This window comes from Clarias gariepinus, chromosome 27 (assembly GCF_024256425.1).
Source record: "Clarias gariepinus isolate MV-2021 ecotype Netherlands chromosome 27, CGAR_prim_01v2, whole genome shotgun sequence".
NCBI lineage: Eukaryota > Metazoa > Chordata > Actinopteri > Siluriformes > Clariidae > Clarias > Clarias gariepinus.
Genome location: NC_071126.1, coordinates 11,826,720 through 11,850,630, shown reverse-complemented (window position 1 = coordinate 11,850,630; position 23,911 = coordinate 11,826,720). Strand labels below are relative to the sequence as shown.

The 23,911-nt window shown below is 40.1% G+C and overlaps 1 protein-coding gene across 1 annotated transcript; it reads left to right on the top strand.

Annotated features, from left to right (window-relative positions):
* The first annotated feature begins 15,134 nt into the window (after positions 1-15,134).
* On the top strand, positions 15,135-23,702 carry hpcal1 (hippocalcin-like 1). The gene is made up of 4 exons (XM_053488960.1): positions 15,135-15,356; positions 20,917-21,366; positions 21,920-22,025; positions 23,018-23,702. The coding sequence occupies exons 2-4, from the start codon at positions 20,989-20,991 to the stop codon at positions 23,107-23,109; spliced, it is 576 nt and encodes a 191-aa protein (XP_053344935.1). The 5' UTR covers positions 15,135-15,356; positions 20,917-20,988; the 3' UTR covers positions 23,110-23,702.
* Positions 23,703-23,911: the final 209 nt, after the last annotated feature.

The following is a 23,911-nucleotide window of genomic DNA, read 5'->3' as shown; positions in this document are numbered from 1 at the left end:
TACTCTGGATGGACTGATTTGCGTGTGTGTTATTCTTGGTCTTTTATACTCCAGATAGAGTGGGAGGTGAGATTGGTGGAGCAGGCAGTTCGGCCCTGCTCCAAAGTTCAGACCATCCACCTCTCTGGCGCGACAAAGAAGACTAGTTTCATAAAGTGAACAAGCTTCACTTTGGCCAACTGTCGGCTTGCACAATGTAGATTTTTCTTTGATTTACCCTAAATAATCTGATTCCTATTTACTTAAAATAAGTGAACTCCTATTTATGTCCATGCAGAGGTTTAAAGATCCTTTTTTTTTTACCATGTTTCCACAGTCCCATAGCATTATTGCTTCCGATCAGAAGCATTCCATTGTCGTATGTTGAAATTCTCCATTATAACATTAATTGTCCAACAAATTAAATAAAAAGTCAGTACATTTTCAGATTTATGAATAAATAAATCTAAATAAATCTATTGGAATTACATCCAGGAATAAAGGAATTATTCTAGTTTACACCCTGTGATACAGGATATATTAAACATCACTGAGCACCTTATTTTTAACATTACACTAATTCTAGGGAATGCCTCATTTTGCTCTCAAAACTGCCTCCATTTTTTGTGTAATGGTCTCCGTGATTTTGCTTCGTGAGAGTCTGGTTCATGTTGACATAATTGCATCATGCAATTTTTTCAGTTTTTTCATGTGGACTTTCATAGACATTACCAAATAGTTAACTGTGACATTTCATTGACCTGTTAAGAAGTTGTCAGCTCAGCACAAGGAAGGAAGGTATCTCTTCTGGGTCTGTCCTCCAGACTCTGTGTTCTGTACATTGCTTATTGCTGATAGACAAGCTTCCACTCGCTTCATCTGATCCCTGCTGCTGGACAAGGTACACCTAATGATCAATGCATGATCACATGAGGATCAACTATTCCTCCACAAGGGTCCAACCAGTAGAGAAAGACCATTGTATTTACATTGGGTGTTATTTAATGAAAACATTGTACTGTGCAGCTTCAACATGACCTTATATTTCTGTCCTCATTGTTTTAACATAAATACTAAAACATGCTGTATAGAAGAAGAAAAAACAAGCATAGTGATATAAGACCAAACTTAGACACATTGAGAAACCTTAACATCATTTATTCACATTCATTCATTCTTCTATTGTTTATTTATTTTAATATTTTAATGACATAATAGATGACATTATAACCAAATAGTACTTTATCTTTGCCATATACAAAAACCAGATACAGGAATATAAAAAAAAGAAATATACATATAGCAAATAAGGATCCTTTGCCAAGCAGATTAAAGTGTTAATAAGGTCTGGGTAACAAGGAGAGCTTAAACATATAGTGCCTTTTACTAAAATAAATAATGCTAGATTGTTTTCCTAATGCGCTGTAACATTGTGTCAGCATAACTTGGGTATTGGCCTTAATTTTCATAGTACTGGAGATCAAAATAAGAACTACATTTTCTCATATGTGCCATAAGAGTACAGGGAAATATTTTGTGCTATGCAACTATACATAATTCTTATCATGACTGTGTCTAAAAGTCCACCACAATATCAAATCTCTGATAAAGGCAGAGGCATGTTAAGTGCTTCGTTACGTAAGCCTTCTACAGAGAATTAAAACAGTTTCATTTCTCATGAAGCCTGGTTAACTATACTATTGAAATCCACACTAGATGATAGTGATCATAGGGCATAATGTGGGAGAATGTTCTGAAGGAGAGAATGGTGAAGGAAAACATTGTCAGGGGAAAGATAATGAGAGAGGAAACATGTTGAGGAGAAGTAGATTAAGAAAGATTCTATCAAGGTTCATTAACTCTGCTCGTTAATGCAAATATCTAATCAGTGAATTGTGAGACTGTGAACTTGCTCTGGTCTTCTGCTGTTGTAGCTCATCCACCTCAAGGTGCTGAGATGCTTTTCTGCAAATTGTGGTTGCAAAGAGTGGTTATACACTACCAGTCAAAAGTTTGGACACACCTTCCAAACTTTAAAAACTAAACTGTAAAACAATGCTGAATGTGTGTAAAATCTGTAATAATCTCCTTTGAACAGTTGATATTAAGATCTATCTGCTTTTGCTTTTAGGCGGCATGGTGGTTTAGTGGTTAGCATTGTCAACTTGCACCTTCAGGGTGCGGGTTCAATTTCCAGCCAGGTTCTGTGTGCATAGAGTTCTCCCCGTGCTTGGTGAGTTTCTTCTTGATGCTTTGGTTTCCTTGCACAGTCCAAAGACGTGCAGATTAGGCTAACTGACATTCCCAAATTGCCTGTAGTGTGTGAGTGTGTGTATGTGTGTGTGTGCGCCCTGCAATTGATTGGCGCCTCGTGCCCTAAATCTCCTGGGATAGGCTCCAGGCCGTCCAAAACCCTGAATACAAAATTAAGTGTTATAGAGGATGTGTGTGTGAGTGAGTGAGTGAGTGAGTGCTTATGCTCTGTACATCTCTTATAACGGCTTTAGTCTGAGGTGCTGTGAACTGGTGATTTTTCAGACTCTAAATTAACTTCTCTGCAGCAGAGTTTGGTTTTGGTCTTGCTTTCATGAAATTATCTTCATGAAAGCCAGTTACATCATGGTGCTTAATGGGGCACAAGAGATTCAATAGAGAACCCATTCTCATCTGGGTGACACTGGATAATGTAATTCTAAATAATTCCCCTTTAACTATGTGCTATATTCTCAATACTAAAAAAAAGTTCAGTTGTGTAGCTATAAAATTCATTATATTTTGACCATAAAGTCTGTTGTGTTAAAGTTATGGACTGTTCACTTAGGAAGACTTGAGTGCAAACATGTTCATGGCAATTGCAGTTTTAAAACTGTCATAGAAATTATAGATCTAAGGGAGTATAGCAAAACTATTCGCATAATTTACAATCCAAAGCCATTTTCACGATTTATACGTTTATCATTAAGTCATTTCTGTTTACTATGACAAACATACCTTAAAGGTAAGGCTACACATGTGCTGGTAATAAATTTGATTATTGCACTATTAAGGTATCAGAACATGTTATGCCCATATGATTAAAATAAATAGTGGTTTACTTGATATTGATATTATTTGAATTTCATCAATTTTAAAAACAAAAGCACCAGTTACTTTAACAAAAGGCTTTTTACCAGACATGAAAACTATATTTGTAACTACAGTAGATGTACTCAAGACTTTGTTCGCACAGAATTTAATTGCACATTCATGAACATGTTTTAATAAAAGTATAGGGCCATCTGTTTAATTTTGAGATGAACTAATGATTTTTTCAAGGTAGATTTTTTATTATATAAAGGCGTTTTCTATTTAAATCCCAAAGTAGCATTTCTACTCTTTCTGTGGGCCGATTACAACGAAACGAAGCCTATATGTTACCTTAAGCTTACCTATGAAAACCACATTAAAATTTGTTTAGTAGTTTTTATGTGATGCATGCACAATTAGAATAGATAAAATTTCCAAAAAAACATCTTGATGTTTTCTATTACTAATCTTACCCCCCCCCCCCCCACACACCATTTATTATATAAATATATATATATATTTTTTTTCCCGCAAATATCTTCTTCAATGTATCAACTTTACAGTTTTATTATATTTTCAGATGTAAAATATGAATTACTTTGTATTTATGTTTAAAGTATGCTTATTCTTTTTCACTAACCATTATATTTTGGTCAGGGTATTGGTGGATGCACATACAGTGTCCCTATCTCTACTTATATTTAAATCATAAGGGGGTTCCACTATGTCTCTGAAATCACTAATAAAAAGAACAGGGCTGCTACACATTTTTATACCAAATTGTAATTTGCACAACATAAATTCACCTGAGCTTGTACATTTTGATGTAATGTGACTGAATTTAATGTGACTGTATATTACAATCAAATATAGTTAACAACAGTAGCCTTTTAATGATGTTATTTACTGTGATTACCCTTGTACATGTGATTTACTAATCTGACATTTGATTCGAAGTTCTATTGAGCAAGAGTTCTCACTTATGTAATCGAATCTATTACCCTGTGGTCTAACATACAGTCCATGCTTTATTACATGCTTTTTTTATTCTTCACAAAGAGAAATGTTCTTGTCTGGTGAATAACTTTTTTTTATAATGTATCATTCAATAATTTTTTAATGTTTAGAAACTGACAAATGCGTGCAATATAGCCAATGCTTTCATAGTAGCCAATTGTGTTTCTAGTTTTTTTTTACCACAAAATTTTAGTTGCCCAGTTAATAATGTGTTTAAAAATGTGTGTAATAAAATGTTGTTTAAAAAAATCAATTGTAGACTTCATAAATATGCAATAACTGTTCAGGTGTGCCTTTGGCATTAGGCAACTGGGAGTGGACTGCTCTTGGGCCATAATTCCATGTGATATGTGGGTCATATGAACATACTGTAGTGGAGGTAGTCCAGAACTGAGCCATAATATCTCAGTCGAAAAATATGCAAAAGTGTGTTTGCAAGGGCTGGCAATAAATATGTGACGAATTCATTGTCAAAGGTAACAAACTAAAAGATATTACTATATAGTTTCAAGCATGTTTTATAACACATCCTTACTAGATGCCTGATGCCCGAATATAGTCTATCTGGAGAATCGCATTTACTTAAACGTACAGTTTTAATTTGTGTTCCAGGTCATAACTTTTAGCTTTTGTTTGTTTGTTTGCTGAGAGTCATGCAATAAGAAGTGAAACTGTAGTGTTGTGTATGTAAGGTTGTAGCCCAACTTTAAATTTATTTGTAAGTCATAAATACATGCACCAATTCTGACCTTACACTGGCTTAACTATGTATCTCACTATTAGACAAACAATCTGAATCCATATATTATAGATGGACATTGACCCCTCACAGCTGAGTTGGACTTAACCTTTGTACCAGCAGTGATGAGCTTAGCCATTTCAAATCAGGACTGTAACTTCAAGATGGAAGACTAGCTGCTGAAAAAAGAAAAAAAAAAATTTTATGATAAAAGTATGGCCCCAGTTTTTGCCCCAGTTACGAACACTTCGTGTTTCTACCAGTGAAGACTTGTTGCAAACATATCCCATAAATACTATTTAATGGATTTTAAATATTTTTTATTAATTACTTTTGTTCATTAGAGCTTTGGTGACTTAGTAATAGGTTCTGGCTCTGGGCTGCTCATTGAAGGGTCGGTAGTTTGGGTCCCGCCGTTGCTGGGTTGCCACTGCTGGACTTTAGAGGCTCTCTAACCGTACACCCACACCATCCTGGATGAGACTCGCCTTATCAGCAATAATTCAAAAAAGCAAAGCCCTACCTTCCTCTTTAAGGTCCTCTTCTTGAGCCACAACCCAATTACCCCTACAGGCTGACTACTAATCTATTTTAAGACCTCATTACCTAAACTGTAAATGCTCACATAAGTAAATATTTACATGAGCACAAGATCTAAAGAGAAATTGTACAAGGTTCCACATTAACTTACTTTCAATTTTGTTTAATGTGTAATGCTTTTCCACATCATCACTACTAATAAATACACAGTAACACTTCAGGTGTTTCTAATGAGGTTTTGTGCTTCATTAGTCCACAATCTTCTACTGACAAACAACACAGCAATATTTTAGTGTATTGTGATACAATACGTGATATAATTTAAGTTACATCAATACAACACAATCATAACATTTGTTACATAAAGCCTTTTTTTATTCATCATTGATCAAGGGGCAGTGATAGCTCAGGGGGTTGAAGCTCTGGGTTACTGATCAGAAGATTGGGCCACTGTTGGGCCCTTGAGCAAGGCCCTTAACCCTGTCATTTGTCATGGCTGACCCTGCAGTCTGCATTTCACTGTGCCATCATTTAAATGTGACAAAAAAAAATGAGTTGCCTATGGCCAGGTGTAACAGTCAGTAATAGACATTCAACTGAAGGGAAAGCATATTCCACTTGAAATATGAACATTTACATTAACACATTTTCACTGTTTGTGTGTGGAGGTCTGTGTGTTTGTTTCTGTTTCAGAGTCTGTGTCTGTAGTAATATACAGTAGGCACATATTAGTTTTGCATGCTGAACATCATAAAGATATAGAAAAGAGAGCAGTGGTCAGAGTTCCACTCTAATCGCTTAACTGTGACCTCAATGATTATTATCATAAAATAAGCTTGTGTTAGTCAGACAGCTAACTAAATTACCTGGGTACATGGTACACACTGTACATTCTAATCAGTCTGTTATTGTCTGGAACACTTAAGTTTAGTGCACATTCCTACTTTCAACTATACTCTTAGGAACATTATAAGTGGAAAATTATTGTACTGACGATTATAAATGGTTTCTGAAATCCTTGTGAATATTTTCATTTGATGAACAATATTAATATGAATGTATTCTATATGATGAAATGATCTCTCTTTTTAACATAACTTCTCTGTCTATATGTAAGAATTTCATGTAGTGTGCAACACTGGATGTTTAGTCAATCTTGTAACACAAGAGTTGCAAATCTAGAAAAATAACCTTGATTTAAAATGGACTCAACATCATAAACAAATAATTATAAACTTTGTCCTATTTTTCTATTGGAGGAGGGACAGAGACTGGTTTTGTAATCTGATTGGCAATGCTGATCCAATACTGAGGTTTTGAAAACAAATGCAGTAACCAAAATCAATAGTGACAAACTCTAAAATCTCCGCATGACATTCTTTGCTTGTATGAACATAATTTTCTATTTAGTAAATAAATTAGCATTCATTAATGTATTAATTTGCAGTTGTAGTTTTTTAAAATATGAGTCTTATTATTAAAATGGGGATCAAGAGAATTGTCAGGCAATTGTCAGCCTAACATGTCTGTTTTTTTTAGACTTTAATGGTTATTTTTAATATGCTTGTGTACAGTAGTTTCATAGCATTACTGGTCCTATTTAAAACAAAATACAGTTTAATCAGTGCATTGCAGTGCCAAAGCATCCTGTCTTTTAAGTGGCAGCAGAGTTACATGGTTTGACCAAATACGCATTTATTCCCAGGGCAAGCCAATCCCATGGTTGTTTCTGCTTTTCATATCTAACTGTCATGACATAATTAGTCCCATGACATTTTGCCATGTATGAATCGTCCTAACATGCACAATAACAGCAGGTATTAGCAATATCTTTCTTATAGGCTGGAAAGTGATTGTGTGATGGAGTAGGAATACTAAAGGTTTTTATACCACATTTGTGCAAACACATCTACAAACAAAGTGCCCCAAAAATTGAAGTTGGTGGGACCAGGTCATATTTAACATTTAAAAGTGCATTACATTTGGACTTTTTATGTTCCAAAGTTCAGTGTCAAAGGTTTTTACAGCAAGCCTTTAACGCCCTCCAGCAATGCCAGATAGATCTTTGATGTAAAGGGTTGAAGCTCAAGACAATGCATGAAGCCCATACAACTGATAAGTTTTGTTTTTTCTTGTTTGCAAAATGACTGCCATTGATACAGTAGTCACCTGCTTAAGCAATATTTAAGAATCATTGGCTGACAATCAGTGATTCAGCATCTATAATATCAGTGTTGTGCAATATAACATGATTGAAGGTAACAACACCATAATTATTCTTTGCTAAGCTGTTTCCTTTACCCTGTTACGGATTAGTAGTAGATGATACATAATATGGTTTAAAGGTCAAAATGACCTTTTGTTTTTCTCAGTAAGGTGAACAGAAGGTGAACCTGGCTGGGAAATCATAATAATGTGCCTGTATTTGCAATATGTGAAATTTTTTGGGACTGGCACTACAGTATATCCAGCAACTGAGGTTGGGACACTGTGTCATGCACACTCGGAACGCGACCAGCACTAGGACCCGGAAGTTAAGCGGTCGCGAACCAGGAAGTATAAAAGAGGTAAACAAACCATAGCACCTCGCTCAGTCATTGAGTCGCCGATGCTACGTCGGAATTCTTCAAACCGTGAGTACTCACCTGCTTGGTTTAAAATCCTGATCGAGTGTGTATTTATAGGATGCGGGTTAGATTGTGTCTTTCCCTTGCTCCCCATTCGTGAGAGTCCTTAGATCAAATAGCGTGATTATCCTGCTCACTCGTGTTCGTCCGCGTTTGGGTTTACCATTCACGCAACAAAGGGCTAACCGCTAAAGCTACGTCTTCTGGTCACTCCAGGTTAGTGCATGACAGAATGACTGAGCCTTCCGCGGTGAACCCAGCGGACTACGCGCACCTCTGCGACGTGGTAGATCAGCATGCCAAGCTTATCAACACGCTAACCGGGGAGATCGCTAATCTGCGCCGGGACCTCCAAGACGTCGCGGCCTTGCGCCGCGAGGTCGCGGAGCTCCGGCAGGAGAACGCGGATCTCCGGGCGGCTGTAGATAGCGCGGCTAGCCGTTCTCCCGTCGCGGCGGCCGCAGCGCCGCCCCAACCTCCCCCCCCTCCTTCTGATGTATTTATGGCACTTCCTGATAAATGGGATGGCACGGACGGAAAGTGTAATGTGTTTTTAACATCGCTTGATCTGGTGTTTGAGTTTAATGCCACCAGGTACTCCACCGATCGGCTACGCATCGCGCTTCTGGTCTCGTTGCTATCCGGGCAGGCAGCTGAGTGGGCCACGGCAGTTCTCCGGGTGGATACAGACACCGCGCATTCATATAATGAGTTCACCCGCCAACTCAGGCTTACCTTCGAACACCCAGCGGGCGAGGTGGAGACCGACACCAAACTCTACCATCTGCGGCAGGGAGGATCGTCCGTGAGCCGGTATGCAGCTGAATTCCGGACCCTCGCTGTGCAGACCGACTGGGGAGATGCCGCGCTCCGGACATCCTTTTACGAGGGACTGGCTCCACGCATAAAAGACGAGCTCGCCGGGCGAGAGCTTCCTGCCACCCTGGAGGGGATGATCCAGCTCACCCTCCGTATTGACCAGCGTATCCTCTCTCGCCCGAAGCCAGCCCCGAGGACCCTGCCGCCTGCACCCACCTTCTCTTACACTGTACCACGACCATCCATTACTTTCACCGCCCCAACTACTGGATCTGTCGGATCTCCACCTCCTGCCGTGGTTGACACCGGAGCCGGGGAACCCATGCAACTAGGACGCGCCTCCCTGACCGTGGCGGAACGAGAACGACGGTACAGAGAGGGGTTATGTGCCTATTGTGGGTCAGCGGCACATCACCGGGCGATCTGTCCACTTCGCCCGGGAAACGCCCAGCCCCGGTGAGTTCGAGAGGAGACTCACCGGGCCCTCTCCACCTCTCCACCACGACCAGCGCCACCATTTCGCGTCTCACGGTTCAGGTAATTCTTCAATTTGGCCACAAACGAGTTCGAGGTACGGCGTTCATCGATTCCGGTGCCGCTGGTAACTTCATTGACTCAACTTATGCCAAAAAATTGGGGATGAAGATCGAGGCGTTATCCCAGCCAGTTCAGATCACTTCAGTCGACGGTCGGCCCCTCTCCTCCAGCCCTATCACTCACCAGACCCAACCAATCACCTTCACCATCGACCAACACCAGGAAGAGCTCCAACTTCACCTCACCTCCATCTCATCTCCTCCCATCATCCTCGGCTACCCGTGGCTGCTGCAGCACGACCCCCTCATCTCCTGGAATCAGAATCGCATCCTCCAGTGGGGACCGACCTGCACTGAACTTTGCCTACGGGCCCAGGCTGGGACGTGTTCCACGGAGTCCGAGGCCCCCGATGTCGACATCAACGCCATCCCGCCTGCCTACCGAGACCTGGCTGGAGTCTTTTGCAAGAAGAGAGCCACCCACCTTCCACCTCATCGACCTTATGACCTGGCGATAGAGCTCCAGCCGGGTTCCGTTCCCCCCCGTGGACATCTCTACTCTCTGTCCAAGACCGAGACTCAGGCGATGGAGGAGTACATCACCAACGCTCTGCGACATGGAACGATCCGGCCCTCCTCATCTCCTGCGGCCGCAGGGTTTTTCTTTGTGAAAAAGAAAGGGGGGGAACTTCGCCCGTGCGTCGACTATCGGGGGCTAAACAAGATAACCATCAAGAACCGTCACCCTTTGCCGCTCACCAACTCAGCCCTGGACGCCCTCTCTGGTGCCACCGTGTTCACTAAGTTGGACCTCCGGAGCGCCTACAACTTGGTGCGCATCAGAGAGGGCGATGAGTGGAAAACGGCCTTCATCACACCCACAGGACACTATGAGAGTTTGGTCATCCCGTTTGGACTATGTAACGCACCCTCGGCCTTCCAACAATTTATCAACGATGTCCTCAGAGACATGTTAGGCCGATGGGTGTTCGTTTATCTGGACGATATTCTGATCTACTCCCGCACCATGACAGAACACCAAGGCAGACGCCCTATCATGACAACAGGAGGAAGACGTCCCCCGGGCGGACCCCATGCCTGTCCTACCATCCTCACGTATCGTGGCACCCCTCCAGTGGGATCTTGAAACGAGGGTTCGCCAGGCTCAGGCTGCGGAGGCCGGGCCGGCAGGTGCGCCGCCTGGACGACTCTTCGTTCCACCACCACTACGAGCTGAGGTCCTCCAGTGGGGTCACTCTTCGCCCGTCGCCGGACACCCGGGAAACAAAAGAACTCTACAGTTCGTGAGACGGGCATTCTGGTGGCCTTCCATGAAGAGAGACATCGAGGAGTTCGTTCAGGCGTGCCCGGTGTGCGCCAGGGCTAAGGACTCAAATCGACCAACCCCCGGAGAGCTTCAACCTCTTCCCGTTTCTCGCCGGCCCTGGACGCACATCGCCTTGGATTTCATCACGGGCCTGCCGGTGTCCGAAGGGAAGAACACCATCCTCACTATCGTCGACCGGTTTTCAAAAGCAGCCCACCTGGTGGCCCTCGCCGGACTCCCCTCAGCTAAGGACACCGCTGAGTTGATATTGGAACACGTAGTCCGCCTGCATGGGTTCCCCAAAGACATCGTCTCGGACAGAGGGCCCCAGTTCACCGCCCGGTTCTGGAAGGCCTTCTGCCGTCTGATCAACTCCACCACTAGTCTGTCCTCCGGCTACCACCCCCAGACTAACGGTCAGACGGAACAGACCAACCAACAACTGGAGCGCTATCTGCGATGCTTCGTGTCCGACCACCAGCGCTCCTGGGCCCGCTACCTCACCTGGGCAGAACTGTCTCATAACCTTCACGTCTCTTCAGCCACCAACTTGAGCCCATTTGAGGTATGCTACGGATTCCAGCCTCCGATGTTCGCCCATCAGGAACCGGAGGTTGACGTACCCTCGGCCCAACAGTTGGTCCGTAGGTGTCGACGGCTATGGGAGCAAGCCAACCGGAACATCCAGCGCGCCAACGCCAGTTCCATCACACAACACCGCCGTCGACACCCTCCGGGACGATTGTTCAAAGTAGGTGACAAGGTCTGGCTTTCAACCAAAAATCTCCATCTCCACACAGAATCCCGGAAACTCTCACCACGATTCATCGGACCATACCGCGTCAATCTACAGATTAACCCTGTCACCTACCGGCTCCAGCTGCCTGCGGCGCTCCGGATCCACCCGGTTTTCCATATCTCACAACTAAAACCCTTCACCACTTCACCCATGGTTCCACCCACCCCCCCTGCTCCTCCTCCCCGAATCATTGACGGCGGTCCCGCCTACACCGTGCGACGGATCCTTGATTCGCGGCCTCGGGGCAGAGGCACCCAATACTTGGTCGATTGGGAAGGCTACGGCCCCGAGGAGCGGTCTTGGGTTCCAGCACGCTTCATCCTCGACCCCGAGCTCATCCGGGACTACCGTCACAGGGTATCCTCCACCGCAGGACCGTCCGGAGCCGGTCCTGGACAGGGGGGTACTGTCATGCACACTCGGAACGCGACCAGCACTAGGACCCGGAAGTTAAGCGGTCGCGAACCAGGAAGTATAAAAGAGGTAAACAAACCATAGCACCTCGCTCAGTCATTGAGTCGCCGATGCTACGTCGGAATTCTTCAAACCGTGAGTACTCACCTTCTTGGTTTAAAATCCTGATCGAGTGTGTATTTATAGGACGCGGGTTAGATTGTGTCTTTCCCTTGCTCCCCATTCGTGAGAGTCCTTAGATCAAATAGCGTGATTATCCTGCTCACTCGTGTTTCACCCATTCACGCAACAAAGGGCTAACCGCTAAAGCTACGTCTTCTGGTCACTCCAGGTTAGTGCATGACACACTGACTGGAAACCTACCACTAAGCCACCCCAATAGATTACATATGGGAAAAACCTTAAAAAGAACCAGACCTAAAAGAGAATCCATCCTTATTTGGGTGATAGTTGATAGTGCATCCATAAATAAAAATACTATTCATTAACAGTATCCAATAAACAAGCATAGTTAAACACTTATAGTTAATACACTGCCCACTCTGCCCAGAAAAATGTATGTATGTAACATTGCATAAGCTTATCAAAATGATGCCATGGCCATAATCAAAGCAGGAAGGAGGTCCAATGAGTGTGCCTGCCAGAAGAACAAAAATTATAAATTGGCTGGGCAGTGTATTTGGTCATTTTATAAGATTTTTTTTTGCTTTTTGGATTCAGTGGCCATGCTTAAAGTCTTTTGCACATAGAGTTAATAATTAAATAATTTCATTAAATTAACAAGGAAACCATGTAACAATAGATATATGTTGAATGTCCAATATGGAGAAGTATGCAAGAGTCAATAAGAGAAGATGTGTCATGCCCTATTTCATGTGTATGTCTTTCCTGTTAGCCTTTATTTTACCCGTGTTACCTGAAATGCGTGTATTGTTGCCACCAAATCCACCATCTGAGTAAAGCATGCAGACATGTCCCCTAGTGGAACATTCCAGAAATGTTGTTGACCGACCTGTACTGTATACAAACCAGATTTTCTTATGTAGAATAATAAGTCTTAGGTCCAGTATGTAATGGATTAAATTTTTATATAGCACATATTCACATTATTAAAGAAATTGGTAGGAACAAATATGTTTAACAATGCTGAATTAAAATTGAACAGAGGGCTCTAAAGACAAGCGTTTATGACTGTCATAAATTTTAACAACCTTCTTCCTTATATAACTGGAGGATAACTGTAATGTGGTTATATTGTGTGTGGATATTTTCTTCTCTCTCTCTCTCTCTCTCTCTCTCCCTCTCTGCCACCCCTCAATACTATTACTTGACCAGTGCTGCTACTACTGTACTAGGTATATACTCAGCAAAAAAAAAGAAACGTCCCTTTTTCAGGACTGTGTATTTTAACAATAATGTTGTAAAAATCCAAATAACTTTACAGATCTTCATTGTAAAGGGTTTAAACAATGTTTTCCATACATGTTCAAATAACCATAATCAATTAATTAACATGCACCTGTGGAATGGTCGTTAAGACCTCAACAGCTTACAGAAAGTAGGCATTTAAGGTCACAGTTCTAAAAACACAGGACACTAAAGAGACTTGTCTACCGACTGTGAAAAACACCCAAAGAAAGATGCCCAGGGTCCCTGCTCATCTGCGTGAATGTGCATTAGGCATGCTGCAGGGAGGCATGAAGACTGCTGACGTGGCTAGGGCAATAAATTGCCATGTCCGCACTGTGAGACGCCTAAGACAGTGCTACAGGGAGACAGGAAGGACAGCTGATCATCCTCGCAGTGGAAGACCACGTGTAACAACACCTGCACAGGATCGGTACATCCGAATATCACACCTGCGTGACAGGTACAGGATGGCCACAACAACTGCCCGAGTCACACCAGGAACACACAATCCCTCCATCAGTGCTCAGACTGTCCGCAATAGGCAGTCCATGAGGAGGAGATGCACTGCAGTACTTCAAGCAGCTGGTGGCCACACCAGATCCTGACTGGTACTTTTGATTTTAAGCCTCCCTTCATTCAGGGACACATTGTGAAACATTTTTTGTTTATGTCTTATGGTGTTGACTCTTTTAGTGTTCATACAAATATTTACACATTAAGTTTTCTGAAAGTAAAAACAGTTGAAAATCAGAGGACGTTTCTTTTTTTGCTGAGTATCTCTCTCTCTCTCTCTCTCTCTCTGTGTGTGTGTGTGTCCTGTGTAAATTGGCACCCTATCTGGTATGTACCTCACCTTGTGCCCAAAGTACCAAAGGATATTTTTTAATTAAATAAAATGTTATATGTGAATATTGTAGCAAGTAAAAATGTGTATAGATAATAATGGTTAGATTGTCCCTGATAAGCAAGCCAAGGGGTTTACAGAATGACAGGACACAGGACAGGTGAATGTATTAAAAACTTAATCACGGTGGACTAAAGAGCTTCTTAGATTGATTTATCACTTGCAAATTTCTTTGTTTTTGTTTAGTAAATTATTTTCTACAACAAAACTGGGGATTTTAAAACTATGAAATAACACGTATGGCATTAGGTGATTATGTAACAACACCACTAACAGTCAGTTAACAGTTCTTACAAGAATAAGCGGTATAAAAGATGAATGAACTGTTGCATATTGTGAAAATCTCTCTCTCTCTCGTTCTCTCTCTCTGTTAATACTATGGCGCCCCCTGCTGAATCACCAAACAAACAAGACCATGACTTCCAAAACAAAAATTTCCGACTTTACAGTTTAATCTATTTAACTTGTGTCAGTTTCGTTTATTCCATATAATCACAATTTAACGTCCAAAAACATTGAATTCATCTTGTTTAGACTCCATCATGCACAATTGAGAAGTATCTTATTCACCTCATTTCATTTGATTAAATGTAATTTAATAATTTGACGAATCCGCTCGTTTTTTCTCCCTCGTTGAGTCACAAAAGGTTTTTTTTTCCATAGTGTGTGTCGCCACAGCTGCCTTTTCCGACGAGGAGCGTATTTGGACTAGACCAATCCATGGCATGGGAGATGATCTTTAAACGCTCAGGATGACTTAATTTAAACATTTGATTTTTTGTGAGTATGTTCTAGTATTCCTGTAGTGTATAGGGTAAGAATATTTATTGTAAGACATTTCACTTTGCAAAAAAGGAGAGAAATGTCGAAAATAAACCAAACGCCTTTATGCGTGTCCCCCTACACACCGCAGTGGTCTCGCCCACGGACAGGCGAGCAGGCGAGCGGGCAGGTCCGGGGTATCGGGTCTCCCGGTGGCAGAAATGATGATGAGGAGGAGGAGGTTTCAAGTGTTAGCTTTAGTAATCGTTTGACCGACCCTGCTTTCTTAAAGGCGAGGAAAAGTGAATGTTTCGGATGTGTTAGTGTATTCTACAAGCTGTGCGGGAATGAATACGTTGGGGAATATAATTTAAGCGTATTGTCGTTATTTTACTATCATTTCTACTCTCCTTGAAGGTAAGTTCAAGTTGATACTTAAAAGAAAGCTGTTTTCAGGCGTTTATACCCGACCACCTGTTAGTTAAACTTACTTTCCTGTTGTTTATTTACACAAAAATAGTTCATTTTCTTTTAGACCCGCTGTTTTAACTGTTTTAACAGATGCGGTTTTTTTTCCCTCTCTCTGTGTGTGTGTGTGTGTGTATTCGCGTTAACGTTCCACATGAGCGCTAGGTGATGATGGTAGGTGTGGCCCGACCGTGTTTATCCTCTAAATATCCGGTGCACAGAGATTTTATTTTTTATTTTTTGAGATTATATTTGCAAAATACAATCTTTTAAAATATTAGGAAAAAAGCACCGGCAGTTTAAAGTCGTGCAGTAAACGTGTAAACGTGTAGAAGGGGAAAGAAACAGTCAGTGTGTGTCCTGTAATTGTTACCAACTGAGTCACAAGCACTTTCAGATCTCTGTGACAGAAGTTACAGTAACACGAATTACAAAGCAGCCAAACACATTTAATATCTTCTTCATGACTAGTTGCACAACTAAGTTGAGTCCCCCCCCCCCCAAAAAAAAAAAAAAATGGGGATTAGGGATAAATCTGGTTTATATAAGAGAAATTTGGTGGCACATGTTCTCATTATAAGTGTTTTTGTTTTAGGAAAGTAGGAAAGCATTGACCTTTCCATAACATGTTTAACAAACAAGTTTATAGAAGTATAGAAGAAGAGAAAAAAAACGCTTTTTCCTTGGGCATATGTGATGAGTCAGCACATAAGGTGTTAGTTTTAGGCTCAGCTTATGGTTCAGTGGAGCAGGAGAAAGCCATCGGATTTGTGTTCTGCTGATCTTTTGACACCAGTCAGGGTAGATTTCGGTTACCCTGCTTTCAAGCATAGGGGCTTAATGAGGCTCACACGAACACAAGGAGACTAATGGGCTTGATGATTTATGCATGATGGGCCAGAGTTGACTCGCTACTACTCCACAACCACCAGGAGACTTGTACCAAGACAGCTGATGTCATCAAACCCGCACATGTTAAGATGTCCTTCATGGAAAACTATATTATACACAATCACCTAAAATATACAGAAAAACAGGTCTATAAGTGACAAGAGCATTGTAATTATTTTTATTTTATTTTGCACAGACATCATACTGCGAATTCCATGTCGTATGATGGTGCAAAATTCTGGTTAAAAATAAACACACTGGTTAAGTGGGTAAGATTTAGGTTGTGGTAATGTGTACTACTTTAAGAAGAGACAGAGTGACAAAGACAAGCAGTCAGGGCCTGTAAAGGACCAATGTTACATAAAAATCTTTACACTGTAAATTCAATGCATGCTGGACTATTTTTACACCTTGACTAATGCTGAACAATGTTCAACTATTTGCGCAAATAAATTTTGAAACACTTTGTTCAGTGATCAGTTGCAAGGTGAAACCACTATCAAAGTAAAACTGCATTCAAAATAGTCTTTGGAAAAGGTTTAAAATGTGTATTGACAAGCGTCGTCCCCAACAAAACAAACACGGTCCCTGATATGAAAAGTCTAGTCTTTTATTGTGGTCTGTTGGGAAGAAATCACAACACCTTTTTTCACTATTAAAAACCAGATATACAACATTTTATATATATATATATATATATATATATATATATATATATATATATGTGTGTGTGTGTTTACAGTACAGTACAGCTCTCATTTTCTATATTTTTTCATATATTTCTCTTATATTGCATATTTTGTACTGTACAGTAATGTTTTTTTATTTTAATTTTAGATTTTACTTTAATCTTTCTGAGTTAAATTTACCTTCTGTTTTCTTTTTCATATTTATTTTCTATTCATAGTCTTATATTTTAAGGTCACGGGCAATTGTCTAAGCATTTCACTGCATATCATACTGTGTATGACTGTATGTGACAAATTAAATTAGAATTTATATATATGAAGGCCAGTAGTTTTTGATGCTCATGCACAGCAGTTGAAAAACATCTCAAAAATCTTTTGAAACTGGAGAGTTACACTTTCTCTGCAAAATGTTTATAGTAGTTATATTATAGACAAATTCATAGTAGCAAAAAGTGTTTTTTTACACCACTGCCCCAAATTGGATTATTATTTTTTTTTAAATTTGGCATCTTTTCATGGAAAACACATTACACTGAATTTCAGCTCAGTATTTGTACTACCCACATGTCGATGTTGTTTGAACCAAAAAAAAAAGGGCCTACAAGACCAGTCGTTTTGCCTGCACAACATTGTCTTTTTTCCCCTATGGCACTGTATTTTGTTCTGCAGACTGGAAAGTTCTGGGTTTTAATGTGGCTTGGCAGGCATTTGAAGGAAAGTGGGAGTAGAACTCAACTACACCCGTCGTTATGAAGGAGTAGAGCAGCAGTGACATGTGACTCAGATTTCAGGACCAAGCTGAGTGAAACCACTTCCTGTTGAAGAGGTGGACAATGATAAAAATATTAAAAGAGTCCTAACAGAACCTCTTACCTGAAAGCATTATTAATAAAGCATAAAGGCGAGTTTACTAAACTTAGCAAAGTGCAAAAAAGACATTTTACCTGGTAAAGTTTTAACTTGTTAGTACAGTACAATATGGAATAATTATTTGGCGTGCTGAGTTTATCTTCTGCTTTTTTCATTATATTATTTCCTGCCAGCAAAATTTTGGCTATCTTTGTTAATATGACATTTAAAGCTAATTATTCTAAAAGAAAGAAAGTAAATAGGCAAAGGACTAAATATTAAATACAAATCTGGGAGGACATGAGGTAACTAACAAGTGGTCACACAAGTCTGTGGAGTTGATGTATCCGAGTATAGCCTACTACATATAAAAACTTGCCTTTAACCTACACTTCACCCACAGTACTGTGCAAAAGTCTTGGGCCACACCTCATTTGGAATGGAAATGAGGAAGATACAATTAAAAAAATGGAAGCAAATGTTTTACTGTGACAGGCTCAAAAATGCCTCTGCAGCAACTTTTTCCCCTCTCGTCTGTTTTAACCACTCAGCATTCAGCATCACGATTGTACTAATCAGCCGCTTGATCATCTTCCATCATCCGCACCTGTTTTTCACTGGTTCATGCCTTAAGTTAGATGTTTTTGTGGTTGAACTATTATAAGTACCTGTCATTACCAAGAAAATAGTTTTTAGAATAGTTAAATGCTAATAATAAGCTGATCGGCTTTATTGTAACCAGTAATTATATTATTTTAGGTTGAAGCCCACATACATTTCTGCCTGTCTATCTGTACAGCAGAACTCTCTACCTAACTTATTAATACAAGGAAATAACATTTTTGAACAATTGAGTATCTTATGCTTAGTTTACACTAAGTTATACTTCTTTTGTCATTAGTGAAATACTGTACACTCTGTGTTCGGATAACCTTAGAGTAAATCACAGATGAGAAACGAAAAAAAGTAGATCGGATGAAAATTAAGTTTTGTCTTTAAACGGCTACAGTTGGTTAAAATTTACTTACACCACTTCATTGTTGTTATTTCAAAGGTGAAAATATTAACTAATCTCAGTATAAATATTCAGTTGAGCTTTTCTAATTAATATCTGTTGGTGTATGTGTTTGTTTACATTGAGCAAGAAGTTTATTAGTAGCTTATTTTAAAGTAGATTATTAAATCTCGCACATAACTGTTCATAATATCAATTTTACTCAACAATTATGATATCACTAAAGGTGCAGGTTAATCTTCTGGGAGGTATTTAGGTACTGCAAAAGTTTCATTAAATTCTGTTTACCCAGTTTTCCGGGATAAATTATGTTTTAGCGCAGAACACTGGGCTTCCAGTTAGGGTATAACTGTATACTGTTATACCGAACTATATTTATCAGGTATAAATGTAACGACCTGTGTTTTATCTCATTATGACGCTTCACTGCTTGTTATTAGCACCATGGTTTCGGGACCTATAAGAGAAACTGGTTTTAAACTTTCCACATTTATCTGCCCATTTATCTTTGAATGTTCAGTTTCCATAGCCTTTTGCATACTCTGTCTATACACGGTATACTACCGAGTTGATTGGCTTTGTAAAGTGACGCACTTGTGTAGCCAAACTCATCTAGAGGTAACACGCCCGAAATCTAACGCAACTGTTCATAACTAAACTTCTACTATTTGATTTCATTTATGGCACAGGTTTAACTTCAGGCAAATACCTGAAACCTGCCACAGTTTCATTAAATTCTGTCAGACATACTGTACAGACAGACAGACATACACACAAAAAAATTTCTGAGGGTTCTCCAGTGTATGAAACGTAAAAGGTATCATTGTAAGACTGAGGTTTGACCACATTTCTTTTATTTAAATAGATGATTCATACAGTAGGTCACTGTGTGGATTCATGAACAAAAACATTTCTCTGAAACCGGTCAGGTACAGGGACTGGACTGCAAACGAGAGCCAGAAACTTCCCAATAATGACAGCCCAAAAAATTTTTTTAGAACACCTGGAGAACTAATCCTCAAAAAAGTCTGTCTCTTTGCAAGCAAACTATGAAGCAAAAAATGTCTAAGAACTATACAAAAGACAGCAAAAGACAACATAAAGTGCACATGCAAATAGACAAACAAAAGTAAAGCAATACTCTGTGAATATAGTGACTTTTTCACAGTACTGTAGATAGTCTCAAACTGTACTTGTATTGAAGTTGGCAATTTAGCACTAATCATATTGTTTTATTATTATGGGGACAAAATTAATTCTAGAAAAAAAAGCATGCAGAACATGTTGATGTCATAGCTGAATGTTCACACCTGCATGGTGGACTATTAAAAGATCTAACAGGTTTAGGTCACACTTTTTATCAGCCAACAGTCCTTTAATGTGACAAACAGCACATTCTTACTGATGATGAAAGATTAAAGGAATTTTGCATGATCATGAAAAATTAAGCTCGGAGCAGAGAATTTAATATGGGACACACTGCGATTAAGAGAAAAACGGTCTTGATGTGTGTTAAAGCCAACTGAAATGAGAGATCTCTGACTGTTGAAGTATCCATGTAGAATTTAGGATAGAGGTATAGAGAATGTGAAGTATGCAGAAGGTGCAAAATCTTCTGACTCAAACACACACACACATGCATATACATATGCATGTATCACTGTAATTTGTTCATTTATTTAAAAGATTTATTCTTGCAGACAGATCCGTAGACTCGTTTGTATTATATAACTTGTAACTCCCACCGTCTTAGTGGTTTCCCAGGTTGTCTAGTCGAGTCATGACCTTTTGTAAGCATCTCACAGATGGCCATTAGCTCCTCACCCCCACCACACCAAATCGATAAATTTTCACCTTAATACGCCACTAAATGGTATCCATGGATACCAGACTCCCTCCTCTCATCTCCCTAGATGTAATATCTTTCTCCATCTGGCCAAATCATCATCTGACAAAAGAGAGGAAAAAGTGTATGAAAATGGAATTACCAAAAAAGGTGATGTCTGAGACTGTTCAAATTACTTTTCCTTTTGTAATTATTATTCATTCTGTTGTCATTGTATAGGGAAGGCGTTGGACACCCAGACAAAAGAGTGATCTAGCAAGAGGGGTCTTGGTGTATGAGTGCATCAGCATCATGGGTAAACAGAACAGCAAGCTGCGTCCTGAGGTTCTGAATGATCTGCGGGAAAACACGGAGTTCACCGACCATGAGCTGCAAGAGTGGTACCGTGGCTTTCTTAAAGATTGTCCTACTGGACACTTAACTGTGGATGAGTTCAAGAAAATCTATGCCAATTTCTTTCCATATGGAGATGCCTCAAAATTTGCAGAACATGTCTTTCGTACTTTTGACACCAACGGTGACGCGACAATCGATTTCCGGGAGTTTATCATCGCGCTGAGCGTGACATCACGGGGAGGTCTGGAACAGAAGCTTCGCTGGGCCTTCAGCATGTATGACCTGGATGGAAACGGATACATCAGCCGAGCCGAGATGCTCGAAATAGTGCAGGTGAGAGAAGAGCACTTGCTGTGAAGGTAATTTGGATTAAATTGGTGTAATTATGCTATGTTAAGCTTTAATAAGACACAATGGAACAGGAGCAAAAGTGGCCTACAGGTCATAAAGAAATCAAACCAATAAATTTAGGGCAGTTTTCGAAAAAAATAAAATAAAAATCATATATATTTTTGTTCTGGAAAACATTTTCCCAGATCTACTTACATTTTTTTTCTTGTATTTGCAGCGCTGTATTTGCACTTGTAGGTCACTGTTGCTAAAGCAGTTTGTTCCATATCAGTATTGGTTCAGTTGAATGTTTGGTGAAATAGTCGCCTGAATAAACAGAACACATCGAGCTGTTACGCAGGCCATATGGTTGTGCCAAAAATGGCAAGTGCTCTGTGTGCATTTAACAAAAAATAATGTTGACTCTCTATGATTATTTTTTGTAATACACGCATTTTTCTTTGAACTAACCAATCAAAATAACACTCGTAGTGTTTACAGAAGGAGTGTACTGATAAATTGTTGTATAATCAGGTTTTTCCCCCCATAAACACAGGCAATTTACAAAATGGTGTCCTCGGTAATGAAGATGCCGGAGGATGAGTCGACCCCAGAGAAACGCACTGACAAGATCTTTAGACAAATGGATACAGACCATGACGGTAAAAACTGTCCAAAAGCAAGCTTGATTTTTTATTATTTAATTATTGCATGTTTTATTTTAGTCAATTATAAAGCATCATAAAGGATAGCAGACATGGCAGGCGTATTGAAAGGTCTGTATTTTGTTTTGCACATTCACACTTCAGTGAGCATTAAGCCTCTCAGCAGTGGCATGTACATGTGGGATTCAGCTTGGAGTTCCAGGAGCCCTCAAGGACACAGCTGGCTGTGTTCTCATTGGGAGAGGGAAAATAGGGCACAGAAATATTCTGTAAAGTCTGAGGCATCTGGAAGTCCAGTGCTTACTGCTCATCAGCTAGAAAATAATGACCGTGTGAAGCTCTAATCCTTCATAGCACCTGGGTCCACAGTTAGATCCTGATCTCGAGTCACAGTGTGGAGTTTACTTGTTCTGTGCCCACATGAGTTTCTTCAGGATTCTCTGCTACCTACCTTCAATGCACATACCCATAGGTGGATTTGCTGCACTTAATTCCTATCTCTGCATGTTGTCCTGTGATGGACCGGTGTCTCATTCAGGGTATATACACTCCTGCTGTTCATATTCAATGCTCCTAGGTTGGGCTCCACCAAGTGTTTAGTGGAGATCAATGAATGCATGATGGCTGCTATTGAAATGGTGTGGTTTGCCATGCTATCAGTTTCAATTATATCTAAAGCTTTATTGGCAAAATCAGTACAAATTCAATAAAACTTATATTAGCCAAGAGATTTGTAAGACCACACCATTAAACACAATTAGACGCCAAAACGTTGGATATGCTGCCCTTTAGCAACAAGTAATCCTTAAGGACAAATCAGTTGTATTGGCTATAAAACCTGGAATATTACCTTTTCTAATAACCTGAAATGTTTTGTTTGTTTGTGGTTTGTGAAATAATGCTCCAATATAATTCACCTTAGTGTGTACATGATTATGGAGATATGCCTGGTAATGATATTACTGGCATTCGCCTTTTTTGTATTACAGGGAGGCTTTCCCTAGAGGAGTTCATCAAAGGTGCCAAGAGTGATCCTTCCATTGTTCGACTGCTCCAGTCTGATCAGAGCTCTCCTCGCTAGTTATGAAAGCAGCAACAGCCTCAGAAAACCACGTCACATCTTCACACTTAGACAGAAGGATCAGCTGGTTGTTCTCCAAGTCATGGACTGCATTCGAGCAACAAATCAGCTTCATATATGTGATGCGTCAGTCACAAAATCTGCTCAGTTTACTCAAATGTACTTACAGATTTAGCCCTTTTTCTTAAAGTTAAGTTCCTTATAGGACAATCATATTATTTGGTATGTGTCAAATAAGTTTGCAAGCAACTCATTTTATTTAATGTGCTGAATATCAGACAGTCAAGGCAGCCACTTGATTAATATAGAACCATAAATGCAAGCAGATCTTGAGGTATAGACATTGACTATCTTTGAGGCAGTGCAAACAGGCTTTAGAAGATTTAATCTGAATATGCCACCGCTATGAGAGTAAAGCACCCATATTTTGCTTTCTTTCAACCCCATTATGCAAAACGTAGTTAAGTAGCACTTGGTATAGCTTTCTATAGGTTAAAGCTCAGTCCAAAAATCCCAATGCATTATAGGCATGATTCAGTTCTGCAAAATGTATCTGTTTTATGGAAATTGTAAAGTAAATTCTTCAGTATTTAGTCTTGTATTGAATTTGTTTGAAACTTCAGTTTTTGTCTTTGGACTGTTGCTTGTTGCCAGCTTACACAGTTGTATTAATAGTTTAGGACTTCGCCACTATGCTATGCTATGCTTCATCAAGAGTGATTTGCCAAAGCTTGTGTTTATGTTGACTGCATCACATTCCTTGGCTCATAAACATAGATGTGTGTGTAGTAAGCATGTAAGT

What these genes read in the sequence shown, in the direction of transcription:
- hpcal1 (XM_053488960.1), top strand. Translation starts at nt 20,989, where the DNA reads ATGGGTAAACAGAACAGCAAGCTGCGTCCTGAGGTTCTGAATGATCTG. An exon ending in AGATGCTCGAAATAGTGCAG is followed by an intron (nt 21,367 to 21,919) that starts GTGAGAGAAGAG and finishes CCATAAACACAG; the next exon opens with GCAATTTACAAAATGGTGTC. An exon ending in AATGGATACAGACCATGACG is followed by an intron (nt 22,026 to 23,017) that starts GTAAAAACTGTC and finishes TTTGTATTACAG; the next exon opens with GGAGGCTTTCCCTAGAGGAG.